Raw genomic sequence first — 24,183 nt, 5'->3', positions numbered from 1 at the left:
TCAAGTGTATTTTAATCAATTTTTATCAAAAATATTTAAATAGAAACAGTGACGAATCCAAAAGTTTTGTAGACAGGGGCTCTTATATAATTTAGTGAAAATAAATGTAATAAGTAAAACTTGATCTTAGATCTAGATAGGGCTAAAAGACAAATTTACCATAAAACTAGTAAGTTGGTTTGGTTTTATGTCAGTCTTACACACATATATATATATATAAAGAACATAAAGTTGAGGGGGGATCGAGCTCCTCTGGATCCATGCTAAATTCATCCTGAAATAAAAATGAGTTTTTCAAAAAAACAATTTTTTTTCAAGTGAATCCAAATGGACTCTTATATAATTTTAATAGATTAGTTAATTATTGAAGTAATAATAATAATTAATTAAGAATCAAATTGTAATTTTAGTAATAAATATCTGAAAAGGAATAATTTATAATTCAAAAGGAAAATGAACAAATATATTTATAACTATAGCAAAACGTCACTATCTGTTAGTGGTGGGCAGCGATAGACACTGTTAGACATATGTCAATGTTATTTATACCGATAGATGTTTATCAATGCATATCTCTGCCTATCACTAATAGATAATGACATTTTGCTATATTTGAAAATGTTTTCAGCAGTTTTGTCATTTAAAACAATTATCCTAATATAAAACATATATTTTAATAAACAATATATTAGATTAAAAAAAATAAGAAAAATAACATTATATGTTAATAAATAATATAAAAAAAAAGTTTATAATTATGATATGTTAATAATTATAAAGTATTAAAAATTAGCCGAGTGTTAGCTTAACTCAATGTTAGTTGATATGACCATTCTTCTAAGAGGTTGAAGGATGATCCCCCATTGTTGTACTTAAAAAAACTAAAAATTAATCACAATAAATAATAAATTAGGATAATTGAAATTGAATTTTTGTTCTAACTTGATTGAAATAATCTTAACTAACTAATTGAATATAGTTAAGATATTAATTATTTAGAAGGTCGATCCCCACCTTACCGTTGTTGTACTTAAAAAAAATAAAAATTAATCGCAATGAATAGTTAACTAACTAATAATAAATTATGATAATTGAAATTGAATTTTTGTTCTAACATGATTGAAATAATCTTAATTAATTAATTGAATAGAGTTAATATATTGATTGTTCACTAATAACAAACTTAGTAAAATAAAATAGTCACCTTTGTTTAGTCGAGCAACTGTATGAGCTAAGCTTGAAGAAGAAAAAGTTGCAGCAGAAGATGAAGATCTGGGAGAGCAATTTCTCTTCCCTTTTCTGTATATGTGATTTTGTATATTAAATCTTTTCCCCACACTTAATACAGGTATAGATATATACACTTAGATTTTAAAATAAGGACAAAAAATAACTAACTAATCTTCTGTACAGCTGGTAGAGAATAATTATATGGCAGAGGTTGTTATGATAGCATACACATCAGCATGAACGAGAGTATACACACCAACGACACCAGCGAGAGCATACACAACAGCGATACCAGCGAGAGCACACACACCAGCGACACCAGCGATAGCATACACACCAACGATACCAGGGAGAGCATATACACCAGCGATACCATCGAGAGCATACACACCAGCGACACTAGCGAGAGCATATACATATCAGCTTCTACATGGCTCCTTGTCATCTGCTGACGAGGCAATTTGTTCTTCCTTGACATCCCCCCTCAAGCGAGAGGGTAAGTCCTTTAGTCCGAGCTTACTTTGAAGGTAGACAAATATATCAAGGGGTAAAGGCTTAGTTAGGTAATCTGCCAATTGTTCTGCAGAGGGTACATATCTAACATGAAGTTGATCTTGAAGGACAAGGTCACGGATGAAGTGCACATCTATTTCAATATACTTAGTTCGTACGTGAAAGACAGGGTTAGCAGCTAAGGCACCTGCACCCATGTTGTCACACCAGAGAACAGGTTTACCCTTTGGAGAGAAACCAATCTCGGTTAACAGATTTTTCACCCAAATGATCTCGGTTGCAGCATGAGCAATAGCTCGATACTCGGACTCAGTACTGGAACGAGCCATTGTCATTTGTTTCTTAAATGACCAAGAAATGAGAGTCGGTCCAAGATAGAGGCAATAAGCAGTTGTAGATTTTCGATCATCAATACTTGAGGCCCAATCTGCATCAGAATAGGTTGTTAAATTGAGGTGATGGTTAGGCCAAAGTGGAGAGTCCCTACAAGATATCTAAGCACACGTTTGACAACTGACTAGTGAATCTCAGTAGGAGTTTTGAGGAATTGGCTAAGCTTATTAACAATGAAGGCAATGTCCGGTCTTGTATTAGTGAGGTATTGGAAAGCACCAACTGTGCTGCGATATAGAAATGGGTCATGGAAGGGTGTTCCAATGCTCAAGGACAGAGAGATGCCAGGTACTGCAAGGGTTGGACAAGGTTTTATATGGTTGATATTTAGTTTAGAGAGAAGCTCAGTTATGTATTGAGCTTAATGCAGATGTAGGCCGGAGGGTGTATAAGAGATTTGGACACCAAGAAATTTGTTGAGCTGTCCTAGATCTTCGAGAGAAAACTGTGTATGCAGTCGGGCAACAAGATGATCAATGTGAGTTGGATCACTGCCGGTGAGTATCAAATCATCTACATAGACTAGCAGCAGAGTGATGGAGGATGAGGTATGCATATAATATAGAGAAGTATCTAAGGAGATTACTTTGAAGCCGAGTTGACAAAGAGATGCTTTGAGCTCATCATTCCACGCACGAGGAGCCTGCTTGAGACCATAGAGAGCTCTATTAAGCTTGCAAACATAATGTGGGTGAGTTTTGCTTTCAAAGCCGGGGGGTTGAGACATGTAGAGAGTCTCCTTCAGCTTGCTATTGAGAAAGACATTATTGAAGTCAATTTGGTGAAATGGCCAGTGATGAGACACTGCCAAAGTAAGTACAATTCTAACAGTAGACATCTTAACAACAGGATTTAATGTATCAAAATAGTCAAAGCCAGGGTGTTGATGAAACCCTTTGGCAACAAGACGTGCCTTATACCGTTGAACAAGGCCTTGAGCATCACGTTTAATGCGATAGATCCATTTGCAACCAACAACAGTTTGATCAGATGAAGGAGGTACCAGTGACCATGTATTTGTACGTTACAGTGCAGCAAGTTCTTCATTCGTAGCTTCTTGCCACTGTGGAGCTGTAAGAGCCTGAGAGACTAAAGTTGGTTCACTCTGAGTAAGGTCTTCAATACGTTCAGCAACCCAAGCCTTGGGTTTGAAAATACCAGCCTTCCCTCTGGTGATCATTGGATGAGTGCCAATGAGGGGTTGAGTGGTAAGTTGTAGGGATTACTGTGGAGGGGAGGGTAGAGGTGTTATTAAAGGTGACACTATAGGGGATTGAGAAGTAGTTGAGAGAGAAAGTAATGGGCTAGGATGTGGGGAAGGTGAACTTGTGGCTGGTGTAGGAAAAGTGTGAGGAGATTGAGGTTGGATAGAGGGATTTGTTTCAGGTGAGAGTTGTGGAGAGGATGGATGGACAGGAGGTGAAGAGAACCATGTGGAGATTGATGGAGCTATATTTGTGGGAGTAGAGATTTGAAGGTTAGCAAAGCCTGTTTGGAATGGAAATTCGTCTTCATTAAATATGACATGGCGAGAGATGATGACCTTCCCATCCTCAATAAGACATCTGTGACCTTTGTGTATTGGGGAAGGGCCAAGGTAGACACATTTGCTGCTATGAAAGGCAAACTTATGGTGCTGGTATGGACGAAGGTGTGGATAGCACACACACCCAAAAACTCTTAGAGATAGCAGGTCCAATTTGCTTCCAAGTAACACTTCCATGGGATTGTGACTCTGAAGGATAGGAGAGGAAAGAGAGTTAATAAGATAAATAGCATTTTGAAAGGCATACCACCATAGGTGCAGTGGCATCTTAGCCTGTGCTAAGAAAGTAAGACCGGTTTCAACAACATGGCGATGTTTACGTTCAACTCGACCATTTTGTGCTGAAGTGTAGGGGCAGGAGACCCTTATTTGAATTCCAAGCTGATCACATAAATATGCCACTGCTTTGTACTCACCCCCACCATCCATTTGCAACATGTGAATAGATTTTTTGAATTGATTAAGAATAAAGGCTTGAAAGTATCTAAAGGCAATTGAGTGTCACTTTTCTGTTTTAACGGATATAGCCAAGTAAATCGACTACAGTCATCAACAACAACACATAGTATCTATATCCATCCGCAGAAAGTATTGGGGTTGGCCCCCATAGATTAGTATGCATTAGTTCAAAAGGTGTGCTTGCATGGGAAAGAGAGTCAGAAAAGGGTAAGGCATAAGACTTTCCAAACTGACAAGCTTCACAAAATGAATTCTCATTATCAGTAATTTGTAAGTTACATCCACTAATTACTTTTGACAAAACTTTAGGGGATGGATGACTAAGTCGCCTGTGGAGAAGCATTATGGTTACTATCCTGCTGGTTTGAAAAGTAAACTGACGTGATAACTCTTTGGATGGAGTAGTCAAGCGAGCATCTGGCAATCTTGAAGTAAGAGGTGCATTATTTATAGACTGGTTGACATCCTCCAACTGGTATAGCCCATCTTTAAGCCAGCCACCACACAAAAGTCAGCATGAAATTCAACCTTACCAGGTTCTTAGCTATAGCAAGCACATAAAGAATATTTAATAATGACAAAACACTAGAACTAGTAGGTATATTTGTATGTCCATAGCGAGATATAGGAAGGGATTTACCATTTCCAACCACTACTTTGTCATTACCTGTGTAGGCAGATGAGGATTGGAGGAAGCTTGGATTGCTGGTGATGTGTGAGGACGCCCCACTGTCTACATACCAGTTGGGGTCAGCAACTGACTCAGGTGAAGCTACAGCTGAATGAGTAAGAAGAATAGAGGTGTTCTATTCTTGACTTATTTGGTGGGAGTTGAGTAGATTTAATACGGTTGTGAGTTTGTCTGGGGTTGTTGAACTCCTTGTTGTATCTGAAGTAGCAAACATCAGCTGTATGCCCAAGTTTTCCAAAAATTTGGCAGGTTGGTCTAGTTATGGATGCATTATTAACGACCAGGGCCCTTGTTGCGACCTCCTCCACCCCTAAAATTTGGTGGTTGTGTCTATCCAGAAGAGTTTCGAGGGGTGTGTGCCGAAGGATTGGACTGATTATGCACAATGTTGGCTGAGGGTGGGCTGGGTGAGAGTGAGACATTAGCTATTCCGGTAATTCCTGTCTTGACAATAAGTTGATACTCAAGCCTTTTCTCATATGACAGCAGGTCAGATTGCAGATCAGACCAACGTGTTGTTTCTTTGCTTTGGATTACTACTACAACTAGGTTATACTCTTCATCAAGACCAACTAACACTTGTGAAGTCAGATTAGAGGAGGAGATGAGGGAACCTGCAAGGGCAAGACCATCAGCAAAACGTTTCATCATAGCAAGGTACTCACTCATTTTCAATGCGCCTTTGCGAGTTTGCTGAAACATTCTTTTGAGGTAATCTGTTTCAGCTCTGGATTGAACTCCAACCAACTCTTAGATTGCTTCCCAGAGTTCTTTGGAATTTTGAAAACCCATCACTTGTGTTGCTATCTTCTGGTTCATTGAATTATAAAGCCAGCCCAAAAGAAGCTGATCCACTGCTATCCAGGCATCATAAGCTGGATTTGATGGCATTTCGACATCAGGGACTGAGACAGTGGTTGGATCTACACTGGAGTTTTCACCGGATAGACCACTGGTTGGAACTTGAATAAAACGATCTGGGCAAGGAGTTTTCCCAATTAAATAACCTCCCAATTTGTAGCTTCTTATAATTGGCCACGCAAGATTCTGCCAAAGAAAGAAGTTCGACCTATCCATTTTGATGGATGTCACTTGGTTGAGAAGTTGATTTTGGGGAGGACCTGTGATGATTCCACTACTGGCAACTCTAGAAAAAAATAGGTGAGAAAAATTTTGTAGATGGTTGATTTGCCATAGCTTATCTGGTGCTCTGATACCAAGTCGAGCAGTTGTATGAGCTAAGCTTGAAGAAGAAAAAGTTGCAGTAGAAGATGAAGATCTGGGAGAGCAATTTCTCTTCCCTTTTCTGTATATTTGATTTCGTATATTAAATCTTTTCCCCACACTTAATACAGGGTAGTGATGTATAGATATATACACTTATGTTTTAGAATAAGGATAAAAAATAACTAACGAATCTTTTGTACAGCTGATAGAGAATAATTATATGCCAGAGGTTGTTAGGATAACATACACATTAGCATCAGCGAGAGTATACACACCAGCGACACTAGCGAGAGCATACACACCAGCGATACCAGCGATACCAGCGAGAGCATACACACCAGCGACACCAGCGAGAGCATATACATATCAGCTTCTACATGGCTCCTTGTCATCTGCTGACGAGGCAATTTGTTCTTACTTGACATGTTTGACAAGTTTTGATTTGTAAAATTGAGTTAGGTATATGCTTTTAATGAAATATTATTGAGTTATTCAATTAAAATAATTAATTGCATTGACTTTGGTAAATTAATAGTTTTAGTTTATAAACTATATTCAAAGTAAAAAAAAAAAATAATAAAAGAGTAGAAAAAGAGAGAACATACATAGGAAGAACGAAATGCATGTTAATGCGTAATTTTCGTGTCCAAGTTTCCAACCTTAGAACCCGGTAACAAGCAAGGGTATCAAAAATCCTTAGTAATTCTCATTAAATGACCCTCCTAGTTCTTAAATTTGAAAATTAGTTCTAAATTGTCCACGTTAAATTGATTACGGTTGGTTGGCTAACGGAAACGTGTAAGCTTAGACAATTTTAAATGACCTGAAAATATTTTTTATTTAATAGTTTTAAAGTGTCAGGTAGCTTTTTGTCCCTTTTCTTTTTTCCTCTCCTCTCTCGAGTTTTAACTCTTTTAAAAATTATGCTTATTTTTCCCAATGTTTCCAGGAAATATTCTTCTACCTTAAAAATACATTTGAATTTTAATTCAAAATTTAAAGACAACATCATATTTTTAAAAACTACTTAAAACTCCAAAAATGTGACTTAGTTCTTTAAAATGGTTTTTTAGGGGAAAAAAAGAATAGGTAATAAAGAATGAAACCAAGACTAATGTTTAAAAGACTAAAATCCAAAAATAAAAGAGAAATTATTAGAAATAACCTTCAAATGTTTCCTCCTTTCACAACTAGCACTCTTTTTTTAATTCATTGAAATAATTTTTCTAGGTCCTTCTTGGCCGAGATTGACACCAAGATATGAATTAAAAAAATTTCATCTTATATCCAACTATCAATTGTTTTGGGCTTTTTCAATAAACATTATCCCAGATGAATACCTATATTCACATTTTTTTTTTCAAATTTTGCAACTCTTACCTCTTTTCAAATTTTCTCCTATAATCTTTCCCAAATCTTATACCAAATCTTATATAATCTTGCAAATCTTACATCCAGTTTATGTTTTCACGAATTTCCAAATTGATTTATCTATAATCCGAATAAAATTATCAATTATCCTTTCAAATTTTCTCCAAATTTTGTAATTTTTTACTATATGATTTTTAAATTTTGAAAAGATCACAAAGATTAAGTTATATTTAGAAAAATTATGTAAATCTCGATCCTCATCCTAACCAAGATACCATCGAAAAAGTCGAAGAATCAATAGTTTGGATATTACATGAAAAATTAACATTTTATGTAAATTTTGGTGATCGATCTCGGTTGAGAATAATAAAAAAAGTATTTTAATGAATTTAAAAAAAGAGAGATTTGAAGAGTATTATTTTTTATAATCTCTCAAAATAAAGACAAAAACAATATAACTATCCAATGGAGTCTATGTTGCCAATGAGACGACATAAATTTTCTCACTACAATACAATATTAATAATAATAATAAATAAATAAATAAAATGTGGGAGTTTGTATAGTTTGTTTTTCCAATAGTGTATTTAAAATTTTTAAAAATAAATTAATGTTATCTTACCTTCTAATTTTAACTTTGAACGTTCATACTATCAACTAAAAAAATCAAGATTCAAGATGTTTTAGAGGCTAAGAATTAGAGATGGTTATAATTGACTTTTTAAATATTAAATAAATAGTTTTAAAATACTTTTTAAAACATCTAGAAGTCAATTTCAATATGTTTAAACATATAAAAAGGCATTCCAATAAAGTCAAATGGATTGAATTTTGAGATTTTGATATTTACTCACTTGTTTATGTGAAAAAAATGTGGCTTTCTTTGCAGTGAAATTAAGGGTGAATTTGGATTGATTTAAAAAAAAAATATTTTTCAAAAAACTAGTTTTTATTTAAACATTTTTTATTTAAACATTTTTTATTAAAACGGTTTAAAATATATTTCAATGATTGTCAAACATTCCATCTTTTTCTAAAACGATTTATTTTTAGACACTTAAAAATATTCCAAACACAATCCAAAGTTAACAAACTAAATGAGAGAAGACACTAGAAAATGAGTGAAAAGTGAGGGTACCTTAAAAGAAGTGAAGACTAGAGGGAAAATGACGGAAATAGCCAACCGTGGGAGTGGGTTTGGAAGGAATGGAAGAGAAGCATGGGTAAAATGGGAATGAAAAATATCTAATGAATCTTGAGCAGTATTTATCCTTTTGACTGGTTCTTGCGGGATCACTAGAGAAATCTTCGAGGTGCAAGATGTTGGTATATGTTCATAGGAAGTGAAAAGATCAATTGTTTTATTAATTATTAAATTAATTTATATTTTGATATTATTAGATTAATTAATAATTATAGAGGAGGCCGTTTCTATAACTGCCACCTCATGATCTTGTTAACCACTTATTTTACGTGAGTTAAGGAGAGAGACGTGAATGGAAAAAAATAACCACGACAGAAGATATGTAGATTGGTGGTTCATTTTTCTGCTTTCTCTCCTTAAAAAACAAGATTTTTAATATCTTCGTTTTTTGTACATCTTGAAACAATTTTGGCAAATTTGACGTTATTAAGTCATTTGCGAAGGAGATTCTTGAAGTTAGTAAAGATATAAATGTTCAATAATTTTGACATATTAGTTGATCACATCAATAATCATGTGAGAAACTATTTGGTCTCTTGGGCACTTATTCAGGTTTGTACTCATGTGTGGTGAACGGATTTTTCATAAGGATCTGTCGAATTGCTAAGACAAATTATTACTTTTCTAGTTCTTGTTTCTTTGGTTTTGTGATGTGTTATTATATAAAACTTATCAATGTGACAAACTCTTCATCATTTTTAATTTTTTTGTTGTGTCCTTTAATGATTGCAAAAAGATGATTGTAACTCATATAAGTATTTATCAATGAGAAATTAAGTTAGTATAACACCAAATTTTATGGAAATTCGTTTTCGTAAAATGCTTTGATTGCACTCAAATATTACTTAAAAATATCAAATTTTACGGAAAAAAACCATTTTCAAAAGATGTTGTTTGCATCATAGAATTAAATTTTTGTCGATATGTCAATATATTCCACATTTCCATGGATTTGATATCGACATAAATGGTGAATCGAATTCCATTATATCGTAGAAAAATTCATGAAACATAAAAGATAAACAACTAGATAATCGGGCATTGAAATAATGGGAGAAAGAAACGAACTTATGGAATGACTTCCATCGTCTTTCTATGTACTGAAATGACAACGATTTTAATGGTCACACAAGATCCTCCACCCTTCCATCCTTTTTAAGAGTAAAAAATATATAAATTGTTGTTAACCCTGTTGTGGAATAGGCTATTATTGCGAAAATTGGTGAATACAAAAATGTCATGTCAGGTGCATCTATCAGAATCGAACAATACCATTAATCCTCCATGGGAGCTCCCAGATTCCCCATTGAACCAATCAATAACAAGAGAAACGAGTGAAAGCTATCAAGGAGATGAAAAGCTATGTGAAGTAAAAGAATTCTAAAGGTTGCCCTCTCTCAACTGGATGTTGGTCCAACCTACTATAAGGATCCTGTATCCAGCAACCCACCCTAAAAAAGGGCATAAAAAAGTCTTATCTAGGTAAGTGTCACTAATGCATACATAACATAAATAATAGACATTTAAATTATTTTTTGTTTTTATAATCTTTCTAGAAATATCCATCGTAATAGATATTTTTACCCAATATTTTCGTCGATATCAACAATTTAAACCTTGGTTTGTACAAGATTTTTTAGAGAAACATGGTTCGTGGAGTAAACTTGAGCTTAAGTTGATTTATTTAGAGGTGGTTTGATCTCTAACACTTGATCCTCTTATTCTATATCTTGAATGTATGCTCTTGACTTGAAGAATACAACGCATGGATAGTTTAATAGGCATATCTTATATTTTGATAATAATATACCAATAATTTATCTATTTACAACAACACATGGCATTATTGGGATCTACCAACTTTTGTTTTCAATTTCAATTTTGAGACACTTATAAGCTTTTAATAGTCTCAAATTTGATTATGTTTAATCTTGTCATTAATTTATAAAATAACTTGACAATTTGTGTAATTGAGTAAAAAATTTTCATTCAACAAATGCTCTCACTTGTTTTTCTACAATCGCTTTTAGTATTTTACCAACAACAATGGTTTAAATTACTTCAAAATCATTTTCTGGCCTCTAAAATTAATGTAAAGAAAAAAGCCCTAATTTATTTTAGGGAGCTTTGAAAATATTCATCTTGCTCTTTTGTTGAAATCAATAATGGAATTTATAGGATGTTTAGGATGTTGAGTTGAATTACAAAGTTTAAAATTAATATGTTAGATTAAGAAAATTATGTTTGAAAAGTTGTTTAAATTGAAGTTAGAGGTATGTAGAAAGTAAGTGAAGAAGATGAAGTTCCTCAATAAATATATAAAAGATAGAGAGGAAAAAATGAAATTCTTTGATAAATGTACAAATTTCAATAATTAACCGTTAAATTTGGTAAAATTGAGTTATTTAACATTGATTTTATAAGTCAATAGACCAAACACCTTTTAATTTCTTAAAAAAAAAAATAAGTAGAAGATCTATCGTAAAGTAAAAGTTATGACACTTAACTAAATTAAAAAAAAAAAACTACGAGTTAAATTTGCAATAAAGGTTAAAAAAAAACTTGGAGTAAATCCGTAATTTAACCTATAAAATACTCACAAAATTCAAGAATAATAAAAAAAAGCCTTGTAAAATGGTGAAAGATTGTTAGTTGTGTTAAATTAAGAAGATCATGACCAAGACCAAGTGGTGCATGGATTGCGAGCGGAGGCCAAGGCGCGGGCTTGTGTTTTGTAAAGAATATTTTAAAGCCGTCAAAAATGGCGTGCGCGTATTGGACCGACACCGACCATAGTCCGTGGAATTTAAACAAGACCAAGACTTTTTACCGTCAACCCGACGACTAACTTGTCACTCTCTTTCACTACCATGTGGTCATGTTAAATTAATAACCTAACTGAAAGTTTTAAATCCATTGACTCCCATCTAATTAGTGCATTTTTTAAAATTTATTTACATAAAATAATAAAATTCAATCATTTTAAACTTTTACAAATTTCTGATACTAATATATATTGATATACATCTATCAATTTTTATCAATGATATATTTTCATCCATTTCTATCGTTGATAGATGCTTATAAAAGTATTGATGTTTTTGTTTCGATTTCTGTAAATAGTTTGAGATTTTTTTTATCTGTGAAAATTTGTTATCTAATTATATCGATATTTTAATATTTCTCTTTATAAATTAATTGACAATTATCATCGATATATCTTTTTATGGATTCAATTTGACACGAGAAGTGAATCGATATTTTTATTATATCGTAAAAAAATTTACGAAACACAAAAAATAAGCATAAAAATGCCACTAATATAAATAGTATAAATAATAAATATGTTAACTTATTTGAAAATCATAAAATGTTTATCTACTAATTTAATTTTTTTAATTTTTTTTTATTTATAATCTTTCTAGAAATATCCATCAAATTTGACATTTTATCGACTTTTTTTTTTTAAAAAAAATTAAAACTTCGATATTTAATTTCCGTTGATATCATTATTTTAAATCTTCTTGATATGAAAAGGTATAATCTATCGATTTTAACGTGGACCATGAAATTTGTAAAAATTTTCCACCATAAAATGAATAATAAAGGTGAAAATAACGTATAAGTTCAACCCATAAGATTTCATACTCTTCTATCAGGTTAAATCAACCATCAATTCAAGAGTTTAATTGATTGACCATGGATTTAGTTTGATAAATACCTTTCTTTAGTTTTTTCCCCTCTTTTTCTTTCTTTTTGTTGTAATAAGTACAATAATATACTTTAAACCTTGCTAGTTTGCACCAACCTAAGCGTACACGGTCAGAAAAAGAATATTGACCTCTCGACAGAACTAAAAAAAATACTAATCTAGAATGAAAAGAAAATTTTTAGATTTTGAGTCTAATTTTTTATTTGGTATTCGAATTTCAAAATTAAAGTTAAAGATGTAAATCTTGAAACTTAAGAACCATAATAAAACAAAACTCAAACTTTTAAAATAAAATTCTAACCTTTGAAACTAATGACTAAATTAAAATTAGACTTGACTAAAAGTGCATCATTTTAAAACCTAATCCCCAAATAGAAATTAGGAGTTGAAACCTAGAACTAAAAAATTAAAAATATAAGGAAAACTATTTACACAAAAATAAAAAAATTTTAATTTTTTTTATAGAGTTTAATAAAAATATCAATAATTTTTTTTTCTATTTCTATAAATAGTTTAATATTTTTTCTATATGAAAATTTTCTATATATGTTATAAGTTTTTTTTTTCCTTCGTAAAAGCACTTTTGATCAATTTTAATAACCTTTAATTTTCATCACTTGAGGTAAGTTGGATGGGATAATTTTTTATATTACACTTTCAATTTCACTGATAAGTAATGTAATTAATGCCCTTAGGTATAGTTTTATTTTTTATTTTATTTTATTTTTAATATGTAAGGATAAATAACTCGAATTACAAACTTTATAGTTGGTAACATGCTCATATGACAGTTGAACTAGTTTTCATTTTTCATAATCTTTGTGGTAAACTTTTTTATATTTTTATATTTTGACAAGATAAAAGGTACAATTTTAAATCAAAATTTTAATTTCAAAATTGATATTACGAACTTTATGCCTATTGAACAATAATTATTTTGTGATTAGTTTCTTGCAAGTTGATAAGATTATTGGTATATTATTAGTAAGAGCAAAAACTGCTATAGGCTTTTTTTTTCTTTTTATTTTTTAATTAAAATTTTTAAATTAAGGTTTAGGTTTAGCATTTCTTTGACAAATTTTCAGTTGAACTTTGTATAATTTATTTGTCCGTTCCTAGTCATTTTTAAATTTAGTAAATCCATTGCCCATAAATCCCCAAAATAAATAAATAAATAAATAAATAAATAAAATGATCCATTTATTTTAAGTTTGAAAATAAAAATATATTAATATTATTTTTAAAACTAAATGAATTGTAGGTGCACATGAAATTATACTAAAAAAAAATAGAAATTATAATTAAAGAAAACATAGTTGAACTAAACATAATTGACATGTACTTTTTCTATAAAATAGAACCATATTCGTAATACGAATGCGGAAGAAGTCATGTCGATAATGGAGAGTCACTCTTTCCTATTAGATCCTGTAGAGCTCTTTGAGATTGTTACTATATTTCATGACATTTTTCAACTCTTGGGGTTGACATATTTCATCTTTCAATAGAAACGGACTCCAAATTCATTTGGAATCTTGAATGGAAGACTAGATACGCAAATGGAGTTCAATTATTTGTTGATGCTATTCAAGGTTTACATCTGAGTGGCTCAATCCCTAATTTTTGTGGACAAACAAACGGTGTAATTCGATTGCTCATGCTTTAACTTCTCAAACATGTTCATATCGACATTCTATTGTGGCTCGAAGACCACCCTCTTTGGGCGGATTTTGCTAATTCGCTCAAATTTTCAGTGTCTTTAATTTTTTTTCTCGGACGTTTTACTAAAAAAAAAATCACATTCATGAGTAATCCCCACCACACCAAGTAGAATCGAGTAGAGAGGGTAGTTTGGACTTTTTACATCCCAACCACCTTCACATTCTCTGTAGTCATAATGTATTTACACACACCAAGTCGTTTTATAACATTCTGCGTCAAGTAAGGGAAAATGAATCCTCATTTACTGGAAAAAGAAATAAAAAAGAAAAGAAAAGAAAAAAGAAAAAAGAAAAAACGTTGAGTCGGAAATTTTGCTAAACCTTTGCCCGTAAAAAAACCAACTGCTCAGTCATGTCGTGTGCCACTTCAATGTCCAAAAAGTAAAGAAGAAAGAAAGAAAGCCTCCACTTTGATCTTCGTCGCTAAGTTTCCCTCTCTTTTCCACCCAACAACAACAACCCTTTTGTCCACCGAATCCCCCCAGAAATACCCACAAAAAATGCGCCTCTTCTTTTGCCTAATCTCCGCCTTAGCCTCCGCCGTCGTCGTCGTCGCCGGCACGGCGGCTACCTCCCTCAACCATTTCCCTCTCCACAGAACCTTCCCCCACTTCCCAACTCCCCACTTCCACTCCCTCACAGCTCGCGACCGCCTCCGCCATTCCCGCCTCTTGCGACGACTCGCCGGTGGCATTGTCAATTTCTCCGTTAAAGGCTCCTCCGATCCTTTCGTTGGGTGCGTCGTGGTTTTCTTTGTTCGTCTTTGCTTATTTCGTGCAATTTTTAATTCTTTTCTCACTCTATGGTATTTACATGGCCAATTGATTTCATAGTCGTTCACGGATGATCGTCTGTCTTAAAAAATAACGAGAGGATGATAATTAACCTATTTTTGATGGTTTCTACAGAAAATCCAATTTGTTTTTATCTTAATCTTTTTCTTTTTCTTCAAGTTTCATGGAATTGAAATGTATTATGGCATAATTTGTACTGTCTGGTGATATTTAATTGGCGTTTTCGGGTCTTGGTTTTTGTAGGCTTTATTTCACCAAAGTGAAGTTGGGAAATCCTGAGAGGGAATTCAATGTGCAGATCGATACTGGGAGTGACATTTTGTGGGTCACTTGTAGTCCTTGCGATGGCTGTCCTCAATCAAGCGGACTTGGAGTAATGTTCTGTTTTCTTATGTTTTTGTTTCTTATTTCTCTGATTATATATTCAATTGAGCTTAAGTTCATCATGTTTAGCTTAATGAGGAGGTTTCATTGTTTACCAATAATGGATACCATAACTTCCTTGCAAAATGGAGAGTTTTTTGCTCGAATCCTTAGTGCTTATGGTGTTTTATCTGTACAGATCGAACTCAACTTATTTGATGCTACAAAGTCATCCTCTGCTAGGGTTGTTCCCTGCTCAGATCCAATATGTGCTGCAATTCCAACCACCAGGGATCAATGCTTATCTCAGACTGACCGTTGTGGTTACACCTTCCATTATCGGGATAGAAGTGGGACGTCGGGCTTTTATATTACTGATTCGATGCATTTTGACATACTTCTGGGGGAGTCAACGATTGCAAATTCTTCAGCCCCTATTGTTTTCGGGTGAGTTGATAGATTGTAGTTAAATGTTTTATACCTGTACAGGATTTTTGATTTGAATTTTGAACTGCTCAAAAGTACAAAGGGCGGAAAGGCACTCGAGTCTTAAGGAACTTTACCAGTTATTTTGGTTTAAACTTTCTCTTTTCAGCGAGCTATGATTTGGGTTACTTGTGAAGGTTGAAGTCATTGCATACTTATTAAGTTATAATATTGTGTAGACACACACACACGTGATTTCAGGGAAGAATGACACTGTTGGAGGGAATTTTTATTTTTTATTTTTTGAAAAATGTTTATCAAAACACGTTTTCACTGGGCTTTCCTTTATATATAAAGACGAAAACAGATTTTAATGCAGCCTCCCTAACTGCCTCCATGCCTCGTGAAGACTTAGGTATCATGTTGTGTATTACGAAGTTGGTAAACCCGTTGTAGATTTCAGCCCAAATATCATATTTGATATTCCAACCATCAGAAGCCATTGTATACGTCATGCCCCTGAGCTGAATTGTTATATTACCAATAATACAATATTTTGGGGCTGTAGTATATTTTGTCCTTGTTAACTGCAGAAGTAAAATTGGTCGTGAAATGCACTAGATGTTTATTTATCGAATTGAAAAAAAATTCTGCTCTACTTATCCACTCAACTTGATCTTTTGATTCCACGTGTGTTTTTATTCATCTTTGGTTGGGAACTTGAAATTACTGCTTTGTTTGGTTGTCAATGCAGGTGTAGCATATATCAGTATGGGGATTTGACTCGGGCAACCAAAGCACTTGATGGAATTTTTGGGTTTGGTCAAGGGGAGTTCTCAGTTATTTCACAATTATCTTCTCGAGGGATTACGCCTAAAGTATTCTCCCATTGTTTGAAAGGAGGGGAAAATGGAGGGGGTATCTTGGTTCTTGGTGAGATTCTGGAGCCCAGCATTGTTTATAGTCCACTTATTCCATCTCAGTATGTCCTCTATCTTGTGAAAGATTTGAGATATTGGTTCTACTTATTCTTTGTGATGTCCATGAAATTTTGGATCCTTATTTTCCCCCCAAATATTTCCTCAGAAGTATAAAACACAATGACTTTCATGAATGACTCCAATAGGATCCATCTTTGACCAGATCTGGTAGAGTCAAAGTTACCTTCATCACACACCACTTGTTTTAAGGCTAGATTTTTCAATTGGGAGGAACTAGAGATGTGATATGTTGATAATTCATACAAGTGCTCGTGAAGAGAATGTCATCTTGAAGCCAAAACCTCTTGTGACCACCATTCATGGAAATATTTCATGATTTTTTCACAATCAATATTTTAAAGATTAATTAGAAGTCTCTAGTTTGGAACCACATGACATTAAGATGCTGATTCGGGCTTTGGAAAGATGATATTACCCAACCATAATTTGAGGTTTTAAGAACTGGCATCATACATCAAAAGAGGGATGACCTCCATGAATAGAAGAGTTATGCCGAGTTTTGTCTTGATTGTTAAATATCTGAAAGTTTTTCATTGTTCTAACTAATGATGCCATATTTTGTAATTTTTCTCCACGATTTATGGCTGTTCTTGCTACATCAGGGGATGAATTCTACTTTAACATGGAAACTTATATAGAAATATTGCACTGTCCTTAACCGCCTTTGCCAATCGTGTCACTCTTTCAATGAGTTTTTGTTCATCTCAGAAAAACAATTTTTTTCTTTTGCCCGTTTTTTTTCTCTTGTATTTGTTCATTAGATATAAGAGATGCACATTCTAGATGTTTTAAATTTTAACATTTATGTACAACTTATTTATTTTTTAATTGAAATCAGGCCGCACTATACCTTAAATTTACAGAGTATTGCACTCAGCGGGCAACTATTTTCAAACCCCACTGTGTTTCCGATATCAAATGCGGGAGAAACTATTATTGACTCTGGGACAACTTTGGCATACCTTGTGGAAGAAGTTTACGATTGGATTGTCAGTGTGGTAAGTTTGTTTGTGTTCCTACCTGTCTCTTATTGTTAGGTTTGATTTCTTTGGGGAGTGGTTGGTGTTCCATTGCTTACTTGCAATAAATTTCATGATTATAATATATAATTATTGAAGGGATGATCCAACTAAACTGATATCAGTTGGTGTTGATTCAACATGATTACCCTTTGTGCAATAGTTTGTGAAAAATGGTATTCTACTGATAAATATGGTTTTATCATAATAGTTAGTTGCAACTCCAGTTATATCTCTGTTTAGGCCGTTCTTTCATGTTCAGTGCTGAGGAGTTGTTCTTATTTCATCTGTTGGAATGCCTTGAATATGTTATTTGGTGCCTTTGCATTTGTATTATCTGATATTTCTCTGTTATAATAAAACTACTCTCTCTCTCTGCCCTTTGACGTAATTAATACATTGTAGTGAATTGCGTAAAATTTTGTGTCGTTCTTTACTATTAACATTTTCTCGCTTTCTTTGCTTGTCGATTTCATTTCTGACATAACATCATCAGCTATTTATGTCTCCTTCTGATCTACTGTTTGCAAACTGCATGGTGGTGGAAATTTTAATAATGCTTTCATCTACATGCACTGATTCTGATTTTACTGTTGCTTATTGTAGATAACTTCTGCTGTTTCTCAATCAGCCACTCCCACAATTTCAAGGGGTAACCAATGTTATCGAGTCTCTACGAGGTGTGCAACTTAACCAAATAATATGGGAAACTATAATTAATTTTCAATGGGAAGTGTTACTTTGTTTCTTTTCTTTTTTCAGGTACTAAATGATTACACGTTTTTATGTTTAGTATAGCAGAAATATTCCCTGAGATTAGCTTTAATTTTGAGGGTATTGCAGCCATGGTGGTGACACCAGAAGAATATCTTCAGTTTGACTCCATAGTAAGTTGCTCAATAATTTTGCTAGCACATGATTTCGGATATTTTCATTTCATCCATCCTGACTTCTGGAAGATTTAGATATTGAATTATGGCATATATATAATGCAAAACAATTTATCTTGCAGGAACCGGCTTTATGGTGCATAGGTTTTCAGAAAGCTGAGGATAGAACAAATATTTTAGGAGGTTAAATTCTGAATCTAGTCTCAAATTTCCTATATAAAAAAAAAGTGTCTCAAATTAGAATGCCTTTACTGTTAAACATACTAATAATCCTAATATATCTCTAACTAGGGTTCTCACAAATTCCATGCTCAAACAGCCTCAAATTCCTATTATTTTTTTTGTCAAATTTCAGAACTCAAATTCAAATTAAAAAAAAAAAAAAAGAAAAAGAAAAACAACCAAAGGAACTTGAGTAAGTTGTTGTTTGTGCCATGAAAATAATGAATAGTAAACACAATCAACCATATGATTATTGTTGATGAACTTCCTCTTCATTTTCAATGACAAACACTCCTCCATTTTGTAGATCTTGTTTTGAAAGATAAGATCATTGTCTATGACTTAGCTCGACAACGGATTGGATGGGCGAATTATGACTGTAAGTTAGACCAGGTCTTGAATGCATAAAGTATTTCCCTCCAAATCATTTCTGAATCAAGACAACTGCTGTTTGACAGGTTCATCATCTGTAAATGTTTCTGTAACATCTGGGAAGGATGTTTTCATCAATGAAGGACAGCTGAGTGTAAGCAGCTCCTCAAGAAAGCATTTCTTTCAGCTGCTCAACATTGTTATTGTATTACTAATACATCTAAAATTGTTCTGAAGTCCATTTTTGTTGATAACCCTGAGGGTTCTCATCTTCATTATTTGCGCTAGCTGCATTCGTCTGGCCAATCTGTATTTTAAATGTTTGGTCGGGCTGCTTATCAAGGGACATTCACAAATGTTCCCGTGCTGCCTGCATCTTATGTCTGGCTCAATGCAGGTGTCCTTTTCTTTGAGCTCGTTGTTCAGCTGCTACCCGTAAAAGGATCTGCTCTTAGGTGAGAGCTGTACATTTTGAAATTTTTGTCAGATCTCTGATAGTGTTTCTAAAGAAAATGGGTTGTCAATGACCTTTAGATTAGAGGTAGAAATAGAGATTGAGAGAGCTTGCGTCGCTGTATGCATGATCTATTAATCAAATAGCATCTGATTAATATGTAATATCAGCTGTTATTTTGTTTTGGCTCATCTCGACAGTCACGTGTCATTTGATTCAAACCATCGATAATTTGGCTAGAAGTACTGATTTCAAAAGTTATTTTGACTTCTTTTAGACTTTCAGCAAAATATGAGCTTTTTCTTCGTATTTCCATTGACCCAAAACTTGCAAGAATTTTAGTACGGGTAGAGCACACCTACTTTCTCTTATAGTTTTTATCCAACCATCCAATTAAGAAATATTTCATCCTTCATTTTGTAGTTGAAATAAACACTTCATTAATGTATTTAGATAATGAGATTGTTGAACGATTAGGAAAAACTATAGGGGTGCAAGGACAAATCGAAAAATCCGAAAAAGTGACCGAAACTGATGATTCGGTTTATTACCAGTTCGGATCAAAGGTTTGGTTTTCACATTTCAAAAACTGATTAAAACGGGTCAGTTGCGGGTTTAGAAGTGAGTAGACATAATATAATCAAGCCAATTGAATAATTATATTTATACAAAAATGGATTGTTTTACCAACATAAACACGCGGCTCTAATGGCAATGCCATTCAATTAAATACTCGAGTGTGTGACTGTGCCAGCCTTTTATTTTGAATATGTTTACACACAAGTGTCGCTTTGGGCTTCAATTCAATAATATGAAGTGGGCTCATGGGCTTGCCTTTGGAGAGACCAAAACTAAGTCATTAATAATGTGAACCCAAAAACCAAACCAAGTAAACTGGTTTTCATTGGCTTGGAGTGGTTTGGTTACATGGTCCGGCGTTTGGTTTTGGTTCAAGGTTCGAACCGATTGGAATTGAACCACTTACACCTTGATAGCAAAATACATTTCTTACTAAGTATGATGTAGTTCGACATGAATTAAGACAAAAGTTGGTGGACATGTGGGGCTTAAGTAGAGGAGATATTCATGAATGAATCGAGAACAATGAGGAAAATAGGAAGATATGCAAGTGTGGTTAAGAAATGATTAAAATATTTGATAGTTATTACTTAATACTAACAAAGTGTATCTTATTTCTGATGACTCAATGATAGAAACTTCAAAGTTAAGAGTGCTTGACTTGGAAAAATCCTATGTTGAATACCTGAAAATTCTCAACAATACATGTTGAAAGAATCCATGTCGAGTTGTAGGGACAATTTTCATTCTCACACAACCCTTGCAGTTTCCGTTACATCCATCACCTTCCCAAGAGAAGCGAGAGCCTTTTATTATTATATTTATTGCTATTTTTTTATAAAAAAAATTGAAATTCATTTAAACAATCAACAAACCACCAAAAAAAAGAAAAAAAAAAACAAAAACTACTCCCAGTCCCTCTCAAGGTAGAGAGATAAAATAGAAAAAGGAAAGACATCTTTCCAAAACCTAGAGGACTCCGAAAGATGCCAAAGCAGCTAAAGTATGAACAGTCTTGTTCTCCTCTCTAAGAATTTTACAAAAAAGGGAAACATTGACATGACTTTTCTCCTAATGTTGAAGTCTGATTTCAAGTCATTTTAATTAAGTGTAGCTACATTGTCTAGAGCTTTCGATTTATTTCAAGTGTGCAGACGGGTCCAATAAAATCATGTTGAGTTGTTGACAAGAACATAATTTAGCGGTATTACCTTTTTGTTTTGAAATGTGAGATTAAAAATTAAACCTTCATACTCCACATTTATTTTTTGAAATAATTGAGAGACGGTTAAGATAGATTTAGATCAAATGAGAAAGGAATGTAAAACATGTGAGGGAAGTACTTTAATTTGTTCAATTTTATACTTTTTACTTAATGCAATGAATAAGATATATGGACAAAAAGAAAAGAGAAGTCTTTATCATTCATCATTCTTACATGTAGCTAACACACCTTAAATACATTCAATAGTTTCTCTGCCTCATTTATTGACTTGTGTTTGGTGTTTTTCTCCTCTATTGTACTAAAACCATATAATAACTTAATTTTATTGATGGTTTCAATAAAGAAACAAAATTATAACGTCCAGAGTAAATACTAATCATTAAAAAAAATTTGTTTTCACACCTTGAGTTACTATCTTGGATTTAAGAAAACAAAAATTTGATGTAGAGATTTGAGTTTGATGGTAACAATATGATAGTTTAAAGGTTTGATTGGAAAAACAATAATTATTCACATTTGTTTGTCCAATTTGCAATCTTTTAGTAAGCTTATTGATCAAATTGAGAATTCGATTGAAGGATTGAAATCTATATCTTTTAAGTGTCTTGAGTATGTTATCTGGCATTACAGGATTTTAGATTAAAGATTTAGAAGGGTATCATATATAAACTCTCCAATTCCATTAGTGGTTAACTATTTGTATTTTTTTTTTGTATTCTCTTCAAAATAATAAAACCGTTCTCTCTCTGTACCCGTGGATCAAGCTAAAATGTTGTTACTGAACCACATAAATCTATATATTGTTCTTTACCATTTACCCTTCCCTTGTTTGTGGATTTCATGTCTGTCACTACAATATCATTCTACAATTTTGAATATATCTCATTGGCTCAATGATTAGTTGGCCCTAGGCTCATATTTAGTAAGCTCAAATTATTAGGGTGTAAGTGGTTCAATTCCAATTGTTCGAACCTTGAACAAAAACCGAACGCCGGACCGTCTAACCAAACCACTCCAAGCCGATGAAAACCAACACTTGAGTATTTAATTGAATGGCATTGCCATTAGAGCCGCGTGTTTATGTTGTTAAAACAATCCATTTTTGTATAAATATGATTATTCAATTGGCTCCATTATATTATGTCTACTCAATTCTAAATCCACAATGGACCCGTTTTAATCAATTTTTGAAATGTGAAACTGAACCTTAGATCTGAATGTATAATAAACCGAGTCGTCATTAGTTTCGGTCACTTTTTTGGATTTTTCGATTTGTCCTTGCACCCCTATAGTTTTTCCTAATCGTTGAACAATTTCATTGTCTAAGTACATTAATGAAGCATTTATTTCAACTACAAAATGAAGGATGAAATATTTCTTAATTGGATGATTGGACAAAAACTATAAGAGAAAGTAGGTGCGCTGTACCAGTACTAAAATTCTTGCAAGTTTTGGTTCAATGGAAATACGAAGAAAAAGCTCATATATTGCTGAAAGTCTAAAAGAAGTCAAAATAACTTTTAAAATCAGTACTTCTAGCTAAATCATCGATGGTTTGAATCAAATGACACGTGGCTGTCAAGATGAGCCAAAGCAAAATACCAGCTGATATTACATATTAATCAGATGCTATTTGATGAATAGAGCATGCATACAACAATGCAAGCTCTCTCAATCTTTATTTCTACCTCTAATCTAAAGGCCATTGACAACCCATTTTCTTTAAAAACACGCCCCTTATCAGAGATCTGACAAAAATTTCAAAATGTACAGCTTTTACCTAAGAGCAGATCCTTTTATGGGTCGCAGCTGAACAACGAGCTCAAAGAAAAGGACACCCGCATTGAGCTAGACGTAAGATGCAGGCAGTACGGGAACATTTGTGAATGCCCCTCGATAAGCAGCCTGACCAAGCATTTAAAATACAGATTGACCAGGCGAACGCAGCTAGCATAAATAATGAAGATGAGAACCCTCAGGTTATTAACAAAAATGGACTTCAGAATAATTTTAGATGTATTAGTAGTACAATAACAATGTTGAGCAGCTGAAAGAAATGCTTTCTTGAGGAGTTGCTTACACTCAGCTGTCCTTCATCGATTTTGAGAGGTATTTAGTATTTTCTAAGGAAGAAATGGTTGCTTCATATCTCTCAGATACTGAAACTAGACGACCTCTTCTCTTACTTGCTTGATCGTTGTGTACGGTCTCTCTTCCTCCTTCCCTCTACCAAATCCGATCAAAGCCCATACTTTGGATTCTCACTCCAAGAATACTAAGCGCTCTGAGTGGTGTTATCTTCTCCATTTCTTTTTGTCTGAGTGGTGATTGTTCGAGGTAAACGGTTGGGTTTCAGACTCGTTGTGAAGGAGAAATACTCATCTGGTATGATTTCTTGATCTCTTTAGCATTATGAATGCATATTAGTATGTTTTGAATGTATATGTGGTAATTCTGTCACAATGAATTGGAAAGATCCGCTTCCGCTCGTAGAAATTCTTGAATAAGAGTTCCTTCAATTGGTATCAGAGCACTCGATTTTCTGATATTCCAATTCATTGCTGCATAAGAATTGCAAATACATTCTTGGTGGGTACATTTTTATACTGTTTAATCTTTAAATTGAAGTGGTTGTGTGGATTTATGGATGTTTTCGTGGATGTTAGCCTCAGTTTGTTTTAATTCTTTTACATTTGCGGTTGTTTGTAAAGGCCCTTGCATTTTTTGGGCATTAATAATCGTTATTGAGTCTGTATTCAAAGTCTGTTTCA

At 33.3% G+C, this 24,183-nt stretch overlaps 1 protein-coding gene across 1 annotated transcript; it reads left to right on the top strand.

The window, feature by feature from the left end:
• Positions 1–14,278: 14,278 nt before the first annotated feature.
• Positions 14,279–19,772, top strand: LOC120072511 (aspartic proteinase 39-like). The gene is made up of 10 exons (XM_039024889.2): positions 14,279–14,803; positions 15,105–15,234; positions 15,424–15,671; positions 16,405–16,632; positions 17,490–17,649; positions 18,277–18,350; positions 18,464–18,557; positions 18,683–18,743; positions 19,090–19,161; positions 19,241–19,772. The coding sequence occupies exons 1-10, from the start codon at positions 14,568–14,570 to the stop codon at positions 19,387–19,389; spliced, it is 1,452 nt and encodes a 483-aa protein (XP_038880817.1). The 5' UTR covers positions 14,279–14,567; the 3' UTR covers positions 19,390–19,772.
• The last annotated feature ends 4,411 nt before the right edge of the window (positions 19,773–24,183 follow it).

The sequence above is a fragment of the Benincasa hispida genome, chromosome 3 (genome assembly GCF_027475165.1).
Source record: "Benincasa hispida cultivar pf3 chromosome 3, pf3_genome.v1.1, whole genome shotgun sequence".
NCBI classification, from domain to species: Eukaryota; Viridiplantae; Streptophyta; class Magnoliopsida; order Cucurbitales; family Cucurbitaceae; genus Benincasa; species Benincasa hispida.
The sequence above is the reverse complement of the archived record's forward strand: the minus strand, read 5'-3'. Positions and strand labels throughout refer to the sequence as shown.